The 20,976-nt window shown below is 42.6% G+C and overlaps 1 protein-coding gene across 1 annotated transcript in view; it reads left to right on the top strand.

Annotated features, from left to right (window-relative positions):
• Window positions 1-12,430, top strand: part of LOC139441848 (sodium- and chloride-dependent glycine transporter 1-like) — a 65,920-nt gene extending 53,490 nt beyond the window's left edge. Inside the window, exons 7-14 of the mRNA XM_071222591.1 lie at window positions 303-437; window positions 1,375-1,478; window positions 2,433-2,557; window positions 5,894-6,006; window positions 6,158-6,295; window positions 8,070-8,169; window positions 9,589-9,869; window positions 12,204-12,430. Of these exons, the coding sequence (XP_071078692.1) occupies window positions 303-437; window positions 1,375-1,478; window positions 2,433-2,557; window positions 5,894-6,006; window positions 6,158-6,295; window positions 8,070-8,169; window positions 9,589-9,869; window positions 12,204-12,389 (1,182 nt within the window). The 3' untranslated portion in view covers window positions 12,390-12,430. The remainder of the gene's footprint in view (window positions 1-302; window positions 438-1,374; window positions 1,479-2,432; window positions 2,558-5,893; window positions 6,007-6,157; window positions 6,296-8,069; window positions 8,170-9,588; window positions 9,870-12,203) is intronic.
• Window positions 12,431-20,976: the final 8,546 nt, after the last annotated feature.

Raw genomic sequence — 20,976 nt, 5'->3', positions numbered from 1 at the left:
TTACCTGCCAATGTAATGTTTGTAGCAGTTGTAGTAGGACCACATGGGTTAGAGGGACGCATAATTACCCATGGACCCTGAGTGATCCTTCTGTTACCTGGCAATGTAATGTTTGTAGCAGTTGTAGCAGGACCACATGGGTTAGAGGGACGCATAATTCCCATGGACCCTGAGCGATTCTGCTGTTACCTGCCAATGTAATGTTTGTAGCAGTTGTAGCAGGACCACATGGGTTAGAGGGACGCCTAATACCCCATGGACCCTGAGCGATTCTTCTGTTACCTGGCAATGTAATGTTTCAGGCAGTGTACTTCACAGCGTTCTTCCCATACGTGGTGCTACTGATCCTGCTGATCCGAGGTCTGACTCTCGAGGGGTCCGCAGATGGCATCCTGTACTACATCACGCCCAAGTGGGAGCTCCTCAAGAGTGCCAAGGTAGGGGATATAGTAGATATTAGTGTTCACGTATCTCATCGTTCGGACATAGAGGTACGATAAAGTGTTATACACCTGACACAGCGTTTTATATCTGACAGTGTTATTCCCTGCCATAGTGTTATATATCTGACACTGTTATTCCCTGACACAATGTTAAATATCTGATGGTCTTATATCCCTGACACAGTGTTTTATATCTGACAGTGTTTATATCCCTGACAGTGTTATATATCTGACAGTGTTATATCCCTGACAGTGTTATATCCCTGATACAGTATTATGTCCCTGACACATTGTTATATATCGGACAGTTTTATATCCCTGACAGTGTTATGTCCCTGACACAGTGTTATATACTTGACAGTGTTATATCCCTGACACATCTGACAATGTTATATCCCTGACATTGTTATATATCTGTTATTCCCTGACACAATGTTAAATATCTGATGGTGTTATATCCCTGACACAGTGTTTTATATCTGACAGTGTTTATATCCCTGACAGTGATATATATCTGACGGTGTTATATCCCTGACAGTGTTATATCCCTGATACAGTATTATGTCCCTGACACATTGTTATATATCGGACAGTTTTTTATCCCTGACAGTGTTATGTCCCTGACACAGTGTTATATACTTGACAGTGTTATATCCCTGACACATTGGTATATATCTGACAGTGTTTATATCCCTGACAGTGTTATATATCTGACGGTGTTATATCCCTGACGGTGTTATATCCCTGACAGTGTTATATCCCTGATACTGTATTATGTCCCTGACAAAGTGTTATATATCTGACAGTGTTATATCCCTGACATTGTTATATATCTGACACAGTGTTATATATCTGACAGTGGTATATCCCTGACACAGTGTTATATATCTGAGGGTGTTATATCCCTGACAGTGTTATATCCATGACACAGGTGTGGGGGGACGCTGCTGTCCAGATCTTCTTCTCGCTGTCTCCCTGCTGGGGCGGACTCATCACGCTGGCCAGCTACAACAAGTTTAACAACAACTGCCTTATGTAAGTGTTGCTACAAGTTTAACAACAACTGCCTTCTGTAAGTGTTGCTACACGTTTAACAACAACTGCCTTCTGTAAGTGTTGCTACACGTTTAACAACAACTGCCTTCTGTAAGTGTTGCTACAAGTTGATCAACAACTGCCTTCTGTAAGTGTTGCTACAAGTTTAACAACACCTGCCTTCTGTAAGTGTTGCTACAAGTTTAACAACAACTGCCTTCTGTAAGTGTTGCTACAAGTGTTGCTACAAGTTTAACAACAACTGCCTTCTGTAAGTGTTGTTACAAGTGTTGCTACAAGTTTAACAACAACTGCCTTCTGTAAGTGTTGCTACAAGTTTAACAACAACTGCCTTCTGTAAGTGTTGCTACAAGTTTAACAACAACTGCCTTCTGTAAGTGTTGCTACAAGTTTAACAACAACTGCCTTCTGTAAGTGTTGCTTCAAGTTTAACAACAACTGCCTTTTGTAAGTGTTGCTTCAAGTTAAACAACAACTGCCTTCTGTAAGTGTTGCTACAAGTTGATCAACAACTGCCTTCTGTAAGTGTTGCTACAAGTTGATCAACAACTGCCTTCTGTAAGTGTTGCTTCAAGTTTAACAGACCCATGAAGATCCGGGGTAGAATAGGTCTTCAGCAACCCATGCTTGCCGTAAAAGGGGACTGCTTTTCGTAAAAGGGGACTAACGATTGTGTAGATCGATGCTCATGATGTCAATCACAAGATTGTCTGGTCTCGACTTGATTATTTACAGACCACTGTCATAGAGCTGGAATATTGCTGAGTGCGGCATTAAACGACAAATAAACAAACAAGTTTAACAACCATTTTGGGAATGGGGATGTGTTGAACACAGGGAATTTTGGAAACAAGCCGTCAGAGCTAGCGGGCTAGTGGTAAGTTCTAACCATGTATTGGGGATGTGTTGAATACAGTTTGAGTTTGCCTACAGGGATGCTATCCTTGTGTCTGTGCTGGACTGTCTGACCAGTGTCTTTGCCGGCCTCGTCATCTTCTCCATCATCGGCTACATGGCCCACGAACTCCAGCAGCCTATAGACAAAGTTGCCCAGGACGGTAGGTACAAAGACTGTCACGCGGTACACAGACTATCACGAGGTACACAGACTATCACTATCACTAGGTACACAGACTATCTCTATCACAAGGTACACAGACTATCTCTATCACGAGGTATACAGACTATCACTATCACTAGGTACACAGACTATCTCTATCACAAGGTACACAGACTATCACTAGCACTAGGTACACAGACTATCACTATCACGAGGTACACAGACTATCACTATCACTAGGTACACAGACTATCACTATCACTAGGTACACAGACTATCACTATCACTAGGTACACAGACTATCACTAGGTACACAGACTATCTCTATCACGCGGTACACAGACTTTCACTATCACTAGGTACACAGACTATCTCTATCACAAGGTACACAGACTATCTCTATCACGAGGTATACAGACTATCACTATCACTAGGTACACAGACTATCTCTATCACAAGGTACACAGACTATCACTTGCACTAGGTACACAGACTATCACTATCACGAGGTACACAGACTATCACTATCACTAGGTACACAGACTATCACTATCACTAGGTACACAGACTATCACTATCACTAGGTACACAGACTATCACTATCACTAGGTACACAGACTATCACTATCACTAGGTACACAGACTATCACTATCACAAGGTACACAGACTATTACTATCACTATGTACACAGACTATCACTATCACAAGGTACACAGACTATCACTATCACAAGGTACACAGACTATCACTAGGTACACAGACTATTTCTATCACAAGGTACACAGACTATCACTAACACTGGGTACACAGACTATCAGTATCACTATGTACACAGACTATCACTATCACAAGGTACACAGACTATCACTATCACAAGGTACACAGACTATCACTATCACTAGGTACACAGACTATCACTATCACTAGGTACACAGACTATCACTATCACTAGGTACACAGACTATCACTATCACAAGGTACACAGACTATCACTATCACTATGTACACAGACTATCACTATCACAAGGTACACAGACTATCACTATCACAAGGTACACAGACTATCACTAGGTACACAGACTATTTCTATCACAAGGTACACAGACTATCACTAACACTGGGTACACAGACTATCAGTATCACGAGGTACACAGACTATCACTATCACTAGGTACACAGACTATCACTATCACAAGGTACACAGACTATCTCTATCACGAGGTATACAGACTATCACTATCACTGGGTACACAGACTATCTCTATCACTAGGTACACAGACTATCACTATCACGAGGTACACAGACTATCACTATCACGAGGTACACAGACTATCACTAGCACTAGGTACACAGACTATCACTATCACTAGGTACACAGACTATGTCTATCACAAGGTACACAGACTATCTCTATCACGAGGTATACAGACTATCACTATCACAAGGTACACAGACTATCTCTATCACGAGGTATACAGACTATCACTATCACTAAGTACACAGACTATCACTATCACTAGGTACACAGACTTTCTCTATCACGAGGTACACAGACTATCTCTATCACGAGGTACACAGACTATCACTATCACTAGGTACACAGACTATCACTATCACAAGGTACACAGACTATCACTATCACAAGGTACACAGACTATCACTATCACAAGGTACACAGACTATCACTATCACTAGGTACACAGAGTATCTCTATCACGAGGTATACAGACTATCACTATCACGAGGTACACAGACTATCACTATCACGAGGTACACAGACTTTCTCTATCACGACGTACACAGAATATCACTATCACAAGGTACACAGACTATCACTATCACAAGGTACACAGACTATCACTATCACTAGGTACACAGACTATCACTATCACTAGGTACACAGACTATCACTATCACAAGGTACACAGACTATTACTATCACTATGTACACAGACTATCACTATCACAAGGTACACAGACTATCACTATCACAAGGTACACAGACTATCACTAGGTACACAGACTATTTCTATCACAAGGTACACAGACTATCACTAACACTGGGTACACAGACTATCAGTATCACTATGTACACAGACTATCACTATCACAAGGTACACAGACTATCACTATCACAAGGTACACAGACTATCACTATCACTAGGTACACAGACTATCACTATCACTAGGTACACAGACTATCACTATCACTAGGTACACAGACTATCACTATCACAAGGTACACAGACTATCACTATCACTATGTACACAGACTATCACTATCACAAGGTACACAGACTATCACTATCACAAGGTACACAGACTATCACTAGGTACACAGACTATTTCTATCACAAGGTACACAGACTATCACTAACACTGGGTACACAGACTATCAGTATCACGAGGTACACAGACTATCACTATCACTAGGTACACAGACTATCACTATCACAAGGTACACAGACTATCTCTATCACGAGGTATACAGACTATCACTATCACTGGGTACACAGACTATCTCTATCACTAGGTACACAGACTATCACTATCACGAGGTACACAGACTATCACTATCACGAGGTACACAGACTATCACTAGCACTAGGTACACAGACTATCACTATCACTAGGTACACAGACTATGTCTATCACAAGGTACACAGACTATCACTATCACTAGGTACACAGACTATCACTATCACAAGGTACACAGACTATCACTATCACAAGGTACACAGACTATCACTAGGTACACAGACTATCTCTATCACTAGGTACACAGACTATCACAAGATACACAGACTATCACTATCACTAGGTACACAGACTATCTCTATCACGAGGTATACAGACTATCACTATCACGAGGTACATAGACTTTCTCTATCGCGAGGTACACAGACTATCACTATCACTAGGTACACAGACTATCTCTATCACTAGGTACTCCGACTATCACAAGATACACCGACTATCACAAGATACACAGACTATCACAAGGTACATAGACTATCACCAGGTACACAGACTATCACTAGGTACCCAGACTATCACAAGGTACACAGACTATCATGAGGCACACAGACTATCACAAGGTACACAGACTATCATTAGTACATAGACTATCACAAGGTACACAGGCTATCACTAGGTACACAGATTATCACGCTGTACACTGACCATCATTAGTACATAGACTATCACAAGGTACACAGACTATCACTAGGTACACAGACTATCACGCTGTACACTGACCATCATTAGTACATAGACTACAGCAACCTATAGACTTTCCGTAATGACAATGCAGGATACATTGTGTGTTTCAGGTGCAGGTCTGGCCTTCGTTGTGTACCCTGAGGTTGTCACCAAACTTCCGATATCTCAGCTGTGGGCCGTGCTCTTCTTTGCCATGCTGGTGACACTCGGTCTGGGAACTCAGGTACATGGTCTTTGTGTGTCTCTATCATGGTTGTCCCAGTCTCCTTGTGCTGTGCTGTGCTGTGCAGTGTGTGTGTGCAAGAGTCTGAGAATGTTATGTCCCTCTGTGCCATGACATAACTGGCATATTAAGTCATATTTACATGTTTCAGATCGCTACGGTAACAACTGTGCACACAACTTTAAAGGATCAGTTCCCCCATCTGTTCCGCAGCGCACGGACGTCTGTGTATCTCCTGTTTGGCATTGCCTTCCTGTGCTTCATTATAGGACTGGCCTTCTGTACACAGGTAGGTGTGACCTTCCTTATAGGACTGGCCTTCTGTACACAGGTGGGTGTGGCCTTCCTTATAGGACTGGCCTTCTGTACAAAGGTGGGTGTGGCCTTCTGTACACAGGTAGGTGTGACCTTCCTTATAGGACTGGCCTTCTGTACACAGGTGGGTGTGGCCTTCTGTACACAGGTGGGTGTGACCTTCCTTATAGGACTGGCCTTCTGTACACAGGTGGGTGTGGCCTTCCTTATAGGACTGGCCTTCTGTACACAGGTGGGTGTGGCCTTCTGTACACAGGTAGGTGTGACCTTCCTTATAGGACTGGCCTTCTGTACACAGGTGGGTGTGGCCTTCCTTATAGGACTGGCCTTCTGTACACAGGTGGGTGTGGCCTTCCTTATAGGACTGGCCTTCTGTACACAAGTGGGTGTGACCTTCCTTATAGGACTGGCCTTCTGTACACAGGTGGGTGTGGCCTTCCTTATAGGACTGGCCTTCTGTACACAGGTGGGTGTGACCTTCCTTATAGGACTGGCCTTCTGTACACAGGTGGGTGTGGCCTTCTGTACACAGGTGGGTGTGGCCTTCTGTACACAGGTGGGTGTGACCTACCTTATAGGACTGGCCTTCTGTACAAAGGTGGGTGTGGCCTTCTGTACACAGGTAGGTGTGACCTTCCTTATAGGACTGGCCTTCTGTACACAGGTGGGTGTGGCCTTCCTTATAGGACTGGCCTTCTGTACACAGGTGGGTGTGGCCTTCGTTATAGGACTGGCCTTCTGTACACAGGTGGGTTTGACTTCCTTATAGGACTGGCCTTCTGTACACAGGTGGGTTTGACTTCCTTATAGGACTGGCCTTCTGTACACAGGTGGGTTTGACTTCCTTATAGGACTGGCCTTCTGTACAAAGGTGGGTGTGGCCTTCTGTACACAGGTGGGTGTGGCCTTCTGTACACAGGTGTGTGTGACCTTCCTTATAGGACTGGCCTTCTGTACACAGGTGGGTTTGACTTCCTTATAGGACTGGCCGTCTGTACAAAGGTAGGTGTGGCCTTCTGTACACAGGTGGGTGTGGCCTTCTGTACACAGGTGTGTGTGACCTTCCTTATGGGACTGGCCTTCTGTACACAGGTGGGTGTGGCCTTCTGTACACAGGTTGGTGTTGCCTTCCTTATAGGACTGGCCTTCTGTACACTGGTGGGTGTGGCCTTCTGTACACAGGTTGGTGTTGCCTTCCTTATAGGACTGGCCTTCTGTACACAGGTGGGTGTGGCCTTCTGTACACAGGTGGGTGTGGCCTTCTGTACACAGGTGGGTGTGGCCTTCTGTACACAGGTGGGTGTGGCCTTCTGTACACAGGTGGGTGTGGCCTTCATTACACAGGTGGGTGTGACTTCCTTATAGGACTGGCCTTATGTACACTGGTGGGTGTGGCCTTCCCATGCTTCCTTATACGAGAGGGCCTTCTGAACTCAGGTGGGTCTGTCCTTCCTGTGCTTCCTTATAGGACTGGCCTTTTCTACACAGGTGGGTTACGCCTTCTGTACACAGGTGGGTGTGGCCTTCTGTACTTAGGTTGGTGTGGCCTTCCTGTGCTTCCTTATAGAACTGGCCTTTTCTACTCAGGTGGGTGTGGCCTTCTGTACACAGGTGGGTGTGGCCTTTCTGGGATTCCTTATAGGACTGGCCTTCTGTACACAGGTGGGTGTGGAATTCTGTACACAGGTGGGTGAGGCCTTGTCAGGGAGACATGATACAGCTGTATGAAGTCTACACTTGTGTTTCAGGGAGGCATGTATGTTCTGCAGCTGTTCGACAACTACGCGGCCACCTACTCACTGCTGTGTATAGGGTTTGTGGAATGCATTGCGCTGGCCTGGGTGTACGGTACGTCATCAGATTCAAGTTACTCTTTTTACTTACGCAATTTCACAAATTGCATCATAGGGTTTTGTTACGAAATGTGGGCGGCTGAATTCTAAAGGTAAACCATTGGATGGATACTTGTCAACTTTTAATGTTTGAAGTTAAAGTATTCTGTTAGTGTCAATTGCCTTGTCATAAACAGCAAGTATCAAATAAAGCACTAATTTCTTCCTGTGTAATACCATTTGAAGAAACTTTCACTTCAGATACCTATTCACTCATTCCATCAAAATTGGTATTACATAGGAGCTAAGTTGGTATTACATGGAAGTTCAGTTACTATTACATGGGAGCTCAGTTGGTATTACATGGGAGCTCAGTTACTATTACATGGGAGCTCAGTTGGTATTACATGGGAGCTCAGTTGGTATTACATGGGAGCTCAGTTACTATTACATGGGAGCTCAGTTGGTATTACATGGGAGCTCAGTTGGTATTACATGGGAGCTCAGTTGGTATTACACGGCAGCTCAGTTGGTATTACATGGAAGTTCAGTTACTATTACATGGGAGCTCAGTTGGTATTACATGGGAGCTCAGTTACTATTACATGGGAGCTCAGTTGGTATTACATGGGAGCTCAGTTGGTATTACATGGGAGCTCAGTTACTATTACATGGGAGCTCAGTTGGTATTACATGGGAGCTCAGTTGGTATTACATGGGAGCTCAGTTGGTATTACACGGCAGCTCAGTTGGTATTACATGGGAGCTCAGTTACTATTACATGGGAGCTCAGTTGGTATTACATGGGAGCTCAGTTGGTATTACATGGGAACTCAGTTGGTATTACATGGGAGCTCAGTTGGTATTACATGGGAGTGTTACTATTACATGGGAGCTCAGTTGGTATTACATGGGAGTGTTACTATTACATGGGAGCTCAGTTACTATTACATGGGAGCTCAGTTGGTATTACATGAGAGTGTTACTGTTACATGGGAGCTCAGTTGGTATTACATGGGAGCTCAGTTGGTATTACATTGGAGCTCAGTTGGTATTACATAGGAGTGCTACTATTACATGGGAGCTGAGTTGGTATTACATGGGAGCTCAGTTGGTATTGCACAGGAGCTGAGTTGGTATTAAATGGGAGCTCAGTTGGTATTACACGGGAGCTCACTTGGTATTGCACGGGAGCTCAGTTGGTATTTCATGGGAGCTGAGTTGGTATTCTCCATGCAGGCCACAGCTCCTTGTTGGTAAATGGTACTCAGTTATTGCATGGCATTATTGCAGCCCTGTGAAATGTTTCAGGTCTTGTTTGAATTTGACCACCGTCAGTACCACAGATCCCTATCTGACTGTGATTGTGTGATTGTTCTTACTGTGACTAGGTCATATGGATGACAGTGAAGTGTGTTCGTGTTTATTGCTGCAGGAGCTGACCGCTTCTTGGGCGACATTGAGTCCATGCTTGGCCGCCGCCCTCCTAACATCTGGAGCTACAGCTGGAAGTTTATAGCCCCCATTGCCCTCCTGGTGATACTGGTGTTCACGTGGGTGGACTTTAAACGGACCAAGTACTCTGACGAGGTCTTCCCCGAGTGGGCTGACGTTGTCGGCTGGCTGATCACCTTGTCCTCCGTCCTGGCCATCCCGACTGTCGCCATCTACAAGGTCATCCAGCATCAACGCCACAACGACAGCTCCATCATACAGGTAAGTGTCATAACAACAACAACAGCTCCACCAATACACCCTGCTAGTGACACCTGTAACTCAGTACACCCTGCTAGTGACACCTGTAACTCAGTACACCCTGCTAGTGACACCTGTAACTCAGTACACCCTGCTAGTGTCACCTGTAACTCAGTACACCCTCCTAGTGTCACCTGTAACTCAGTACACACTGCTAGTGACACCTGTAACTCAGTACACCCTGCTAGTGTCACCTGTAACTCAGTACACACTGCTAGTGTCACCTGTAACTCAGTACACCCTGCTAGTGACACCTGTAACTCAGTACACCCTGCTAGTGTCACCTGTAACTCAGTACACCCTGCTAGTGTCACCTGTAACTCAGTACATACTGCTAGTGTCACCTGTAACTCAGTACACCCTGCTAGTGACACCTGTAACTCAGTACACCCTGCTAGTGTCACCTGTAACTCAGTACACCCTGCTAGTGTCACCTGTAACTCAGTACATACTGCTAGTGTCACCTGTAACTCAGTACACCCTGCTAGTGACACCTGTAACTCAGTACACCCTGCTAGTGACACCTGTAACTCAGTACACCCTGCTAGTGACACCTGTAACTCAGTACACCCTGCTAGTGTCACCTGTAACTCAGTACACTCTGCTAGTGACACCTGTAACTCAGTACACACTGCTAGTGACACCTGTAACTCAGTACACCCTGCTAGTGACACCTGTAACTCAGTACACCCTGCTAGTGACACCTGTAACTCAGTACACCTTGCTAGTGTCACATGTAACTCAGTACACCCTGCTAGTGACACCTGTAACTCAGTACACCTTGCTAGTGTCACCTGTAACTCAGTACACCCTGCTAGTGACACCTGTAACTCAGTACACCCTACTAAAGTCACATGTAACTCAGTACACCCTGCTAGTGTCACCTGTAACTCAGTACACCCTGCTAGTGACACCTGTAACTCAGTACACCCTGCTAGTGACACCTGTAACTCAGTACACCTTGCTAGTGTCACCTGTAACTCAGTACACCCTGCTAGTGACACCTGTAACTCAGTACACCTTGCTAGTGTCACCTGTAACTCAGTACACCCTGCTAGTGATACCTGTAACTCAGTACACCCTGCTAGTGTCACCTTTAACTTAGTACACCCTGCTAGTGTCACCTTTAACTCAGTACACCCTGCTAGTGACACCTGTAACTCAGTACACCCTGCTAGAGTCACATGTAACTCAGTGCACCCTGCTAGTGTCACCTGTAACTCAGTGCACCCTGCTAGTGACACCTGTAACTCAGTACACCCTGCTAGTGACACCTGTAACTCAGTACACCCTGCTAAAGTCACATGTAACTCAGTACACCCTGCTAGTGACACCTGTAACTCAGTACACCCTGCTAGTGACACATGTAACTCAGTACACCCTGCTAGTGACACATGTAACTCAGTACACCCTGCTAGTGACACATGTAACTCAGTACACCCTGCTAGTGTCACTTGTAACTCAGTACATCCTGCTAAAGTCACATGTAACTCAGTACACCCTGCTTGTTACACCTGTAACTCAGTACACCCTGCTAGTGTCACCTTTAACTCAGTACACCCTGCTAGTGTCACCTTTAACTCAGTACACCCTGCTAGTGACACCTGTAACTCAGTACACCCTGCTAGTGACACCTGTAACTCAGTACACCCTGCTAGTGTCACCTGTAACTCAGTACACCTTGCTAGTGTCACCTGTAACTCAGTACACCCTGCTAGTGACACTTGTAACTCAGTACACCCTGCTAGTGTCACTTGTAACTCAGTACACCCTGCTAGTGTCACTTGTAACTCAGTACACCCTGCTAGTGTCACCTGTAACTCAGTACACCCTGCTATTGTCACCTGTAACTCAGTACACCCTGCTAGTGACCCCTGTAACACAATACACCTGCTAGTGTCACCTGTAACTCAGTACACCCTGCTAGTGTCACCTGTAACTCAGTACACCCTGCTAGTGTCACCTGTAACTCAGTACACCCTGCTAGTGTCACCTGTAAATCAGTACACCCTGCTAGTGACACCTGTAACTCAGTACACCCTGCTAGTGTCACCTGTAACTCAGTACACCTTGCTAGTGTCACCTGTAACTCAGTACACCCTGCTAGTGACACTTGTAACTCAGTACACCCTGCTAGTGTCACCTGTAACTCAGTACACCCTGCTAGTGTCACCTGTAACTCAGTACACCCTGCTAGTGTCAACTGTAACTCAGTACACCCTGCTATTGACACCTGTAACTCAGTACACCCTGCTAGTGACACCTGTAATTGCTACGCTTCTTTTGTCTCATCAGTCTGTCAAGGCTCTTGCGAAGCCAACACCTGAATGGGGCCCTGCTCTCAAGGAACACCGTGCCCAGAGAGAAACAGTCCCTGGGAGTTTGCCGGAGACGTACGAGTCCCAAGTGCCTCTGACGTTAGGATCTAAAAATAGTGGACTGGCCAACGTAAATGGACAGGTGGACTCCAGCAGGTGTTGAGAGATTGCTGGCTTCACGAAGTACCAGACACAGCTGATATGTGCTACATATCTCGGACTCAGTGTCAACAGACAGACATCCACTACACTATCAATACCTTGGATGTGGCATCAGTAGAGAGTCACCAGTAAACTATCAATACCTTGAATGTAGCATCAGTAGAGTGTCACTAGTAATCTATCAATACCTTGAATGTAGCATCAGGAGACTGTCACCAGTAAACTATCAATACCTTGGATGTAGCATCAGTAGAGTGTTACCAGTAAACTATCAATACCTTGGATGTAGCGTCAGTAGAGTGTCACCAGTAAACTATCAATACCTTGAATGTAGCATCAGTAGACTGTCACCAGTAAACTATCAATACCTTGGATGTAGCATCAGTAGACTGTCACCAGTAAACTATCAATACCTTGAATGTAGCATCAGTAGAGAGTCACCAGTAAACTATCAATACCTTGAATGTAGCATCAGTAGACTGTCACCAGTAAACTATCAATACCGTGAATGTAGCATCAGTAGAGCGTTACCAGTAAACTATCAATACCTTGGATGTAGCATCAGTAGAGTGTCACCAGTAAACTATCAATACCTTGGATGTAGCGTCAGTAGAGTGTCACCAGTAATCTATCAATACCTTGAATGTAGCATCAGTAGACTGTCACCAGTAAACTATCAATACCTTGGATGTAGCATCAGTAGAGTGTTACCAGTAAGCTATCAATACCTTGGATGTAGCGTCAGTAGAGTGTCACCAGTAAACTATCAATACCTTGAATGTAGCATCAGTAGACTGTCACCAGTAAACTATCAATACCTTGAATGTAGCATCAGTAGAGCGTTACCAGTAAACTATCAATACCTTGGATGTAGCATCAGTAGACTGTCACCAGTAAACTATCAATACCTTGATTGTAGCATCAGTAGAGAGTCACCAGTAAACTATCAATACCTTGAATGTAGCATCAGTAGACTGTCACCCGTAAACTATCAATACCATGGATTTAGCATCAGTAGACTGTTACCAGTAAACTATCACTACCTTGAATGTAGCATCAGTAGACTGTCACCAGTAAACTTTCAATACCTTGCACGGTTAGAAACTAACAGGTTTTTGTCCACTAGTCCTTATAATGATAACATATAGCAAAACCCTTGAAATGGGCCAATTTGTACTAGTCCTTAGGATACCTTTACTGTTGGGCAGTTTGGTAAGGACTACAGGACTAGTGCATATTTCTAACGCTGCCTTGGATGTGGGGCGTGCATATAAGTAGATACAGAGTTGATGTAATATATCACATTGATGAATATAGCTGGTATATATTGATGTATATTACAGGGCCTGCATATTAGTACATACTGAGATGGTATGTATTGATGCATATCACAGGGTCTGCATATCAGGACATACAGAGTTGGTATGTATGGATATATATAGCTGGTATATATTGTAGATAATGACTTGTACAGAATGTTATTGTTTTAATGTTGTTTATTTCCTCATAACCTCTTATCAGGTATTTAACATTCAGGGAAGGAGTGAGATGTATCAGTGGAAGACGTTGATGGAACGGGTTCCTGTTCAAGATAGACATGACCTTGACCTTTGTTGCGTCGTTCTGCAGTCAGGCTGCACACGTTCATGCTGATCATTCCCAATTTGGATGACAAATTCAATTTCTCTTCTATCATGATTCTTAGGATGAAGCAAGTTTCTGGTGCATATTACCTGTGTTTATCGATTGTGGTGTATTCGAGAAGATTATTTTTCTAGAACAGTTGATCTATGACTGTGATTGGCAGCATCTTGACACCATGCTGCTTGTGCTATTTACCAAAAATGCCTTTCAGCCAATGTAGGCTACGTTCATTTCAAACACACCCGTTAACTCTTGTTTACTTCAGACTGCCTGTTTCTGTAGACAGTTGACTTCAGATTGCAAGTTTCTGTAGACGGTTGACTTCAGATTGCCAGTTTCTGTAGACAGTTGACTTCAGATTGCCAGTTTCTGTAGACAGTTGACTTCAGATTGCCAGTTTCTGTAGACGGTTGACTTCAGATTGCCAGTTTCTGTAGGCAGTTGACTTCAGATTGCCAGTTTCTGTAGACAGTTGACTGACGTCAGATTGTCAGTTTCTGTAGACAGTTGACTTCAGATTGTCAGTTTCTGTAGACAGTTGACTTCAGATTGCCAGTTTCTGTAGACGGTTGACTTCAGATTGCCAGTTTCTGTAGGCAGTTGACTTCAGATTGCCAGTTTCTGTAGACAGTTGACTGACGTCAGATTGTCAGTTTCTGTAGACAGTTGACTTCAGATTGTCAGTTTCTGTAGACAGTTGACTTCAGATTGTCAGTTTCTGTAGACAGTTGACTGACGTCAGATTATCAGTTTCTGTAGACAGTTGACTTCAGATTGTCAGTTTCTGTAGACAGTTGACTTCAGATTGTCAGTTTCTGTAGACAGTGAACAAGACACTTTTTTCCAACACATCATGTGGGTTTCTGAAGGGAGGGACAGGTTGCATGTATCATGTGCTCTCCTTGAAATGTGTTTATTTCTTCAATAATTCTCAATGTAATGTTGGAAATGTAATGCATGCATTTTTCTACTCTTTGATTTCTTTCATTTTTTTGGACAATATTCGGCTTGTACCATATTGGATATACCATTTAGTCTCCTGAAAGTTTCAAGATGAATCAACCAATTGTTTTGCCATCAGTAGGCCCCTGTCTTTGTGTTTTGGAATTTTGTATTTTACTGCTGCCACTGACTAGGAAAATGAAAGTTTATTTTCCATCCAATTGTTATGATGTCTAGGAATGTGCACCTCATTTTGTTTTGTTTTTATATATTGTGATGACCATATCAATGACATACATATGACAGAGTGTTTTAGACAGCAGTCTGCATTGCCCAACTAGAAACTGCCTGTTAGAAACACCAGTCCCGCCAGTGTTCCTTCCCAGCAACAGTGATACGTTTATGTTGAAATATACAAAAGAATTCCATGACTTATGTACGCCATAGGAATGGTCTCCTAATTTCACCCACCTATTTTACACACATGTATATTACACACACCTTCTATTTTAAACACCTGTATATTAAACACACCTTCTATTTTACACACCTGTATACTAAACACACCTATTTTACACACTTGTATATTAAACACACCTATTTTACACACTGGTATATTAAACACACCTTCTATTTTACACACCTGTATACTAAACACACCTATTTCACACACCTGTATACTAAACACACCTATTTTACACACTGGAAAATTAAACACAGCTATTTTACACCCCTGTATATTAAACACACCTTCTATTTTACCAGAGCTCCAGATAAGCTTTTGTTGTTGTGGGTATTTTACCCATGCATGTTAAAATCATTGGGTATCAGTAATTCTATCTGGGTATTCAAATTTCTGTTACCCACTAGTTTTTACACATGTGGGTATTTAAGTTAAATATTTAAAACCACTATCCATCTAGTCCCTGCAAACTGGTGTCGTGTGGATTTGAGAGCTTTATAGGACTCAAAAATACCACGATACTTCCACAAGAAAGTGTGTTGGCAAATGATCGTCTATAATTTCAAAATAAGTTACTGATTTGCTAATCGAATACGCAGGGTTACTTCACAATATTTTGATGATACTCACAAGTATTATTTTTTGTAGCTTATCTGTAATGTTCGTTGCGTATATGATATGCTTAGATTTTATTTTACTGCGTATTACTGCATTTCTACTGCGTATTTTACACAGATACGCAGCTTATCTTGAGCTGTTTTACACACTTGTATATTATACACACCTATTTCACACACCTGTATATTAAACACACCTATTTTACACACTGGAAAATTTAACACACCTATTCTACACCCCTGTATATTAAACACACCTTCTATTTTAAACACCTGTATATTAAACACACCTTCTATTTCACAACCCTGTATATTAAACACAGCTATTTCACACCCCTGTATATTAAACACAGCTATTTCACACCCCTGTATATTAAACACAGCTATTTCACACCCCTGTATATTAAACACAGCTATTTCACACCCCTGTATACACACCTTCTATTTTACACCCCTGTATATTAAACACAGCTATTTCACACCCCTGTATATTAAACACAGCTATTTCACACCCCTGTATACACACCTTCTATTTTACACCCCTGTATGGCTCCTCCTTTTCCCTGGTGTGTTGGTTTCTGCAGAACTGATTCACGTGTTCCAGGCCGTGTTCCAGGCCGTGCTCCGTGGGTCTTGGCAGTCAGTAACAGTAAGATAAGATTCTAGGATTCAGGATGTTGTATTTATTTAATGAGCTGCTGATAAGGTTAAGTTGAGACTGGGAAAGCAATATTTCAGTAAATCCGATCTCAGACACGTGTGACTGAAGGAAGGGTCCACGCTCTGTGTCGTGTGTTGATTGTGTGGGACTCCCGAAACGTGTAGACGTGAGACTGAAGGGTCCACTGTCTGTATCGTGTGTTGATTGTGTGTTGAACCCGAAACGTGTAGAAGTGAGAGCACAGCCACAAATGAAGTCTAAAGATTTCATGTAATCAAAAGGTTTTGGGACACTTAAGAAACAGTCATAGTTTTCTCTCTAGTCACATGAACAACTGTAAAACATCTCATTCACTTTTGAAAGACAACTTTCTCCTCAAAATAAGCCATCATATGAGTATTTACAATGTTTGTGTGATGCTATACCCTGTTATAGCGTCCGAAAACGTATGACATCTGAAAACCTATGATCCGACGATAATCAAAAAGTATACTGATTATGTACAATCTACAATCTAGACTTCACATTTCATATTTATTCTTTTCTCTTCCGTTTGGCAATGACTAAATGTTTGTTCCATTATTTGTGAATTATTTCTACACAATGTATCTATGCTGAATTTCCTGTACAAGAACCTATTTTATTTATATATCACAAGAAGCATATCTTTTGATGAATAAAAGCTGATCTGTACCACACCAGTGTCCTGTTTGCTGTGATTTGGTTGTTGGCTGTTTAAAGGGCAAGTTCACACGGAAATGAACCTATTTTTCTTGTACTTTTTCTACATTAAAAGTGTTAACCTAGTAGTGTCATAGACAAAAATATAAAAACATCACAATTGATTAACATATTTTTTGCATTTTTGCATTATTTCACATTTACCAAGTGTTCTATTTCCATAACAAAAACACCATGGCTTATGCCCCTTGCAATATGACGTCATTGGTGCCAATTGATAAACATTATGACGTCATCATGCTTTGTTAGAGCTGCTTCACATGGTGTAGGTACAGGTGTGTGATTCTAGCGTCTCAGATGCCAGCCAGCATAGTGTTATGCTGAGTCACCACTGCGCCGGAGTGTGTCGTAGGCCATGTTGTTTTACCGCAAACTGGTACTTGATATCTTTTGCGTTGAGAATAGACAGGGACCCAGTTGAATTGGCACCAATTAGATTCATAATCTAAGGGGGAAAAACGAAGGCCTCATAACGGCATATCATTTTCACAGTATTGTGAGCTTCCTACTTTCACTGCGGAAAAAGTGAGTGTATATTTTCAAACACAGATACTAACTAATTCTAAAATTGCGTTTTGTTTAGAAAAAGAAAGAAAGTGATTTTTGCGTGTACACTTCCCCTTTAACGCCGCACTCAGCAATATTCCAGCTATATGACGGCAGTCTGTAAATAATCGAGTCTGGACCAGACAGTCCAGTGATTAATATCATGATCATCGATCCACGCAATTGGGATCGATGACATGCATCAACCAAGTCAGCGAGCCTGACCACCCGATCCCGTTAGTCGCCTTTTACGACAAGCATAGGCACCTTTCACAGCAAGCATGGGTTGCTGAAGACATACTACCCCGGAATCTTCACAGGTGAGGTAGCGCTGACATTGTGAGTGGAAGTTACCCTTCTTTGAAAAATGGTTCTTTGATATCTTCGCCATGGTACTAACACTCAGCAATATTCCATCTATATGATGGTCTGCCTGTAAATAATTGAGACAATCCAGCGATTGATGTCATGAGCATTCATCCACACACATACACATACATGGGAGCCGTGCCAATTTACACTTTTCAGAGGGGTACATAGAATACGTGATCTAGACTAACAGTTGGTTGAGTGGGTTAGATTGCTGACTGTGTGGTAGTGAATAGGTGCCTCACTCTGGCAGTGTGGGTTCAAATCCTTGATGGGACTCAACCGAAAATAGTACTAGAATCTGTACTTTACTAAGAAAGTGTTATCCCAAATATAACATTGGACCTAGTACACATGTAGCCTGCGTGTAGCCTCCAGCTCTCTTTTACAAAATGGCGTGTTCACTGTCATCAGTACGCTGGATTTTACGATGGGACTTACGATTCAGAGATCGTGTATACATAAACGTGACATGTAAGTAATCAGAAACATATTTACAATCTATGTACTGTTATTTGTTGTTATAATTTTCACTGAAACCAACGGAAATAGTCAGAAATTCCGATAAATACCGTTGTTGTGCGTGATTTTGCGTCACACAGGACGGTAACTTTGACAATTTCTGTTGAAAATATCAAATCATTGCAATGTATCTATTTTAAATTCCCTAATTCTTCCTACGATTCTCTTCCCATGCATATTCTGAAAATGTTGAGCCAATATCTTGAACGAATAGACGATGGATAGCTCAAAATAGGAGAAAATGCTACACTGTGTAAAATCTGAATTTTGCTTACATTTCAAATGAGTGCAGTTTTTCGAGCACAGCGTTCGTTTTTACACCAAACTTATTTTGCTTGATTTCATCTAGCCACTTTGTATTGGTGACAAAGACCATTGGTCATTTGATTCTAAAATGTATGAGGAATTCAAGGATGTATGTATCGCAGCTAAGTTTGAAATATACGTGATGTTACAGGCGTCTCATAACCGGTGTACCTGAAATGTGATTTTGTAAACACTAATATTGAAGAAAGTTCACTTCGGCGTTTGTGTTTGCATATTGACCAAAACATTTGAAAAGATTGTAGGGTTATCGAAGACGTTTTGGAATGATCATTGAAGATTTGATAAAAGACACATTCCCGTGATCACTAATATGCTATTTTTTAAATTCATTTCTCCGAGTAAATATCCTAAATTTAGATTTCAAAACATGCTGTAAATAACGCTGCGAGTGGTGATTTAGCAATGTGTAAAAAATGGCGACATTTACGATGTACCTAATTTTCAGGTCATTTTTAGTACTTTAACTTGGCCTAAAATGCCAGTGGATGATACCACAGAACAGGGAATTTCCCACCTTATTCAAAACTGTAAAGTGTATTTGTATGGGTGTGCATTTTGAATTTTATTAGACTTCAAAGTGAGGGTTGCAGAGGAGGGACATATATGTCCATGTGGCATCCAGGGGGTTAAGAAACTCAAAGAACACAGACAGCATGCAGCGTTTTCTCCTTTATTTCATCATACACTGATTGAGTCAGCATCCTGATTCAGTGAAGGATACACAGCATGTCGCTTTCCATTTCAGTAAAACATACACACTGGATTTCTGACAGTCTCACATACAACCAATCTGTTCCTGTGACAAGCTTCCAAATACACACTTAGCACCTCCATCACAAGAGAGATAAGTAAATAGTGAAACAGAATCTAAAAATATATGATCCAGACTAAAAACACAGAATGTGCCTCTCTACACACGGTCAATATGCGTCACAGTTACATAAAATCTTTAAAATGATCATGATATGTATTGTGTACAATCAGGGTAGATATACAGTATAGCACATGGTGGTTATGGTAGATATACAGTATAGCACATGGTGGTTGGTTATGTGTATTGTGTAACAGATCAAGTGACACAGACAGTTTTATACACAACATACTAGGTCTCAGATGGGTAACACGTGGTTAGTCATGTGATATATTGTTTAATGACAAAAACTCACATTTTTCGCATTTCTTTTTGACGATGCACACATTCCTTTTGACTTGTTTATGTTTGAGTAAAGATAAAGCTTCAGTCAACTTCAGTGGGTGCATGATCTGATTGTTTGATACATGTATCTAAATAAGGGTTGGCCAGGGCTGCAGTAAAACAATAACCAATCAGACATTTTGTTTGCAACTCTTGAGACCTGCAGTGGGTACCTGGGTAGGGTCGGGTAATAGGGGGTTGGGTACCCGGGTAGGGTCGGGTAATAGGGGGTGGGTACCTGGGTAGGGTCGGGTAATAGGGGGTTGGGTACCCGGGTAGGGTCCGGTAATAGGGGGTGGGTACCCGGGTAGGGTCGGGTAATAGGGGGTTGTGTACCCGGGTAGGGTCGGGTAATAGGGGGTGGGTACCTGGGTAGGGTCGGGTAATAGGGGGATGGGTACCTGCGTAGGGTCGGGTAATAGGGGGTTGGGTACCCGGGTAGGGTCGGGTAATAGGGTGTCAGGTACCCACATAGTAAATTTGGACTCGTCCCAGCCATACACACATGGAACAATTCTGTGCTGTCTACATATGGAATATCTGGTACATCACTCTACAATC

This window comes from Haliotis cracherodii, unplaced genomic scaffold (genome assembly GCF_022045235.1).
Source record: "Haliotis cracherodii isolate W230 unplaced genomic scaffold, xgHalCrac1.p SCAF_46, whole genome shotgun sequence".
Taxonomy (NCBI): Eukaryota; Metazoa; Mollusca; class Gastropoda; order Lepetellida; family Haliotidae; genus Haliotis; species Haliotis cracherodii.
Note: the sequence above shows the minus strand (reverse complement) of the source record. Positions and strands in the feature narration are given on the sequence as shown.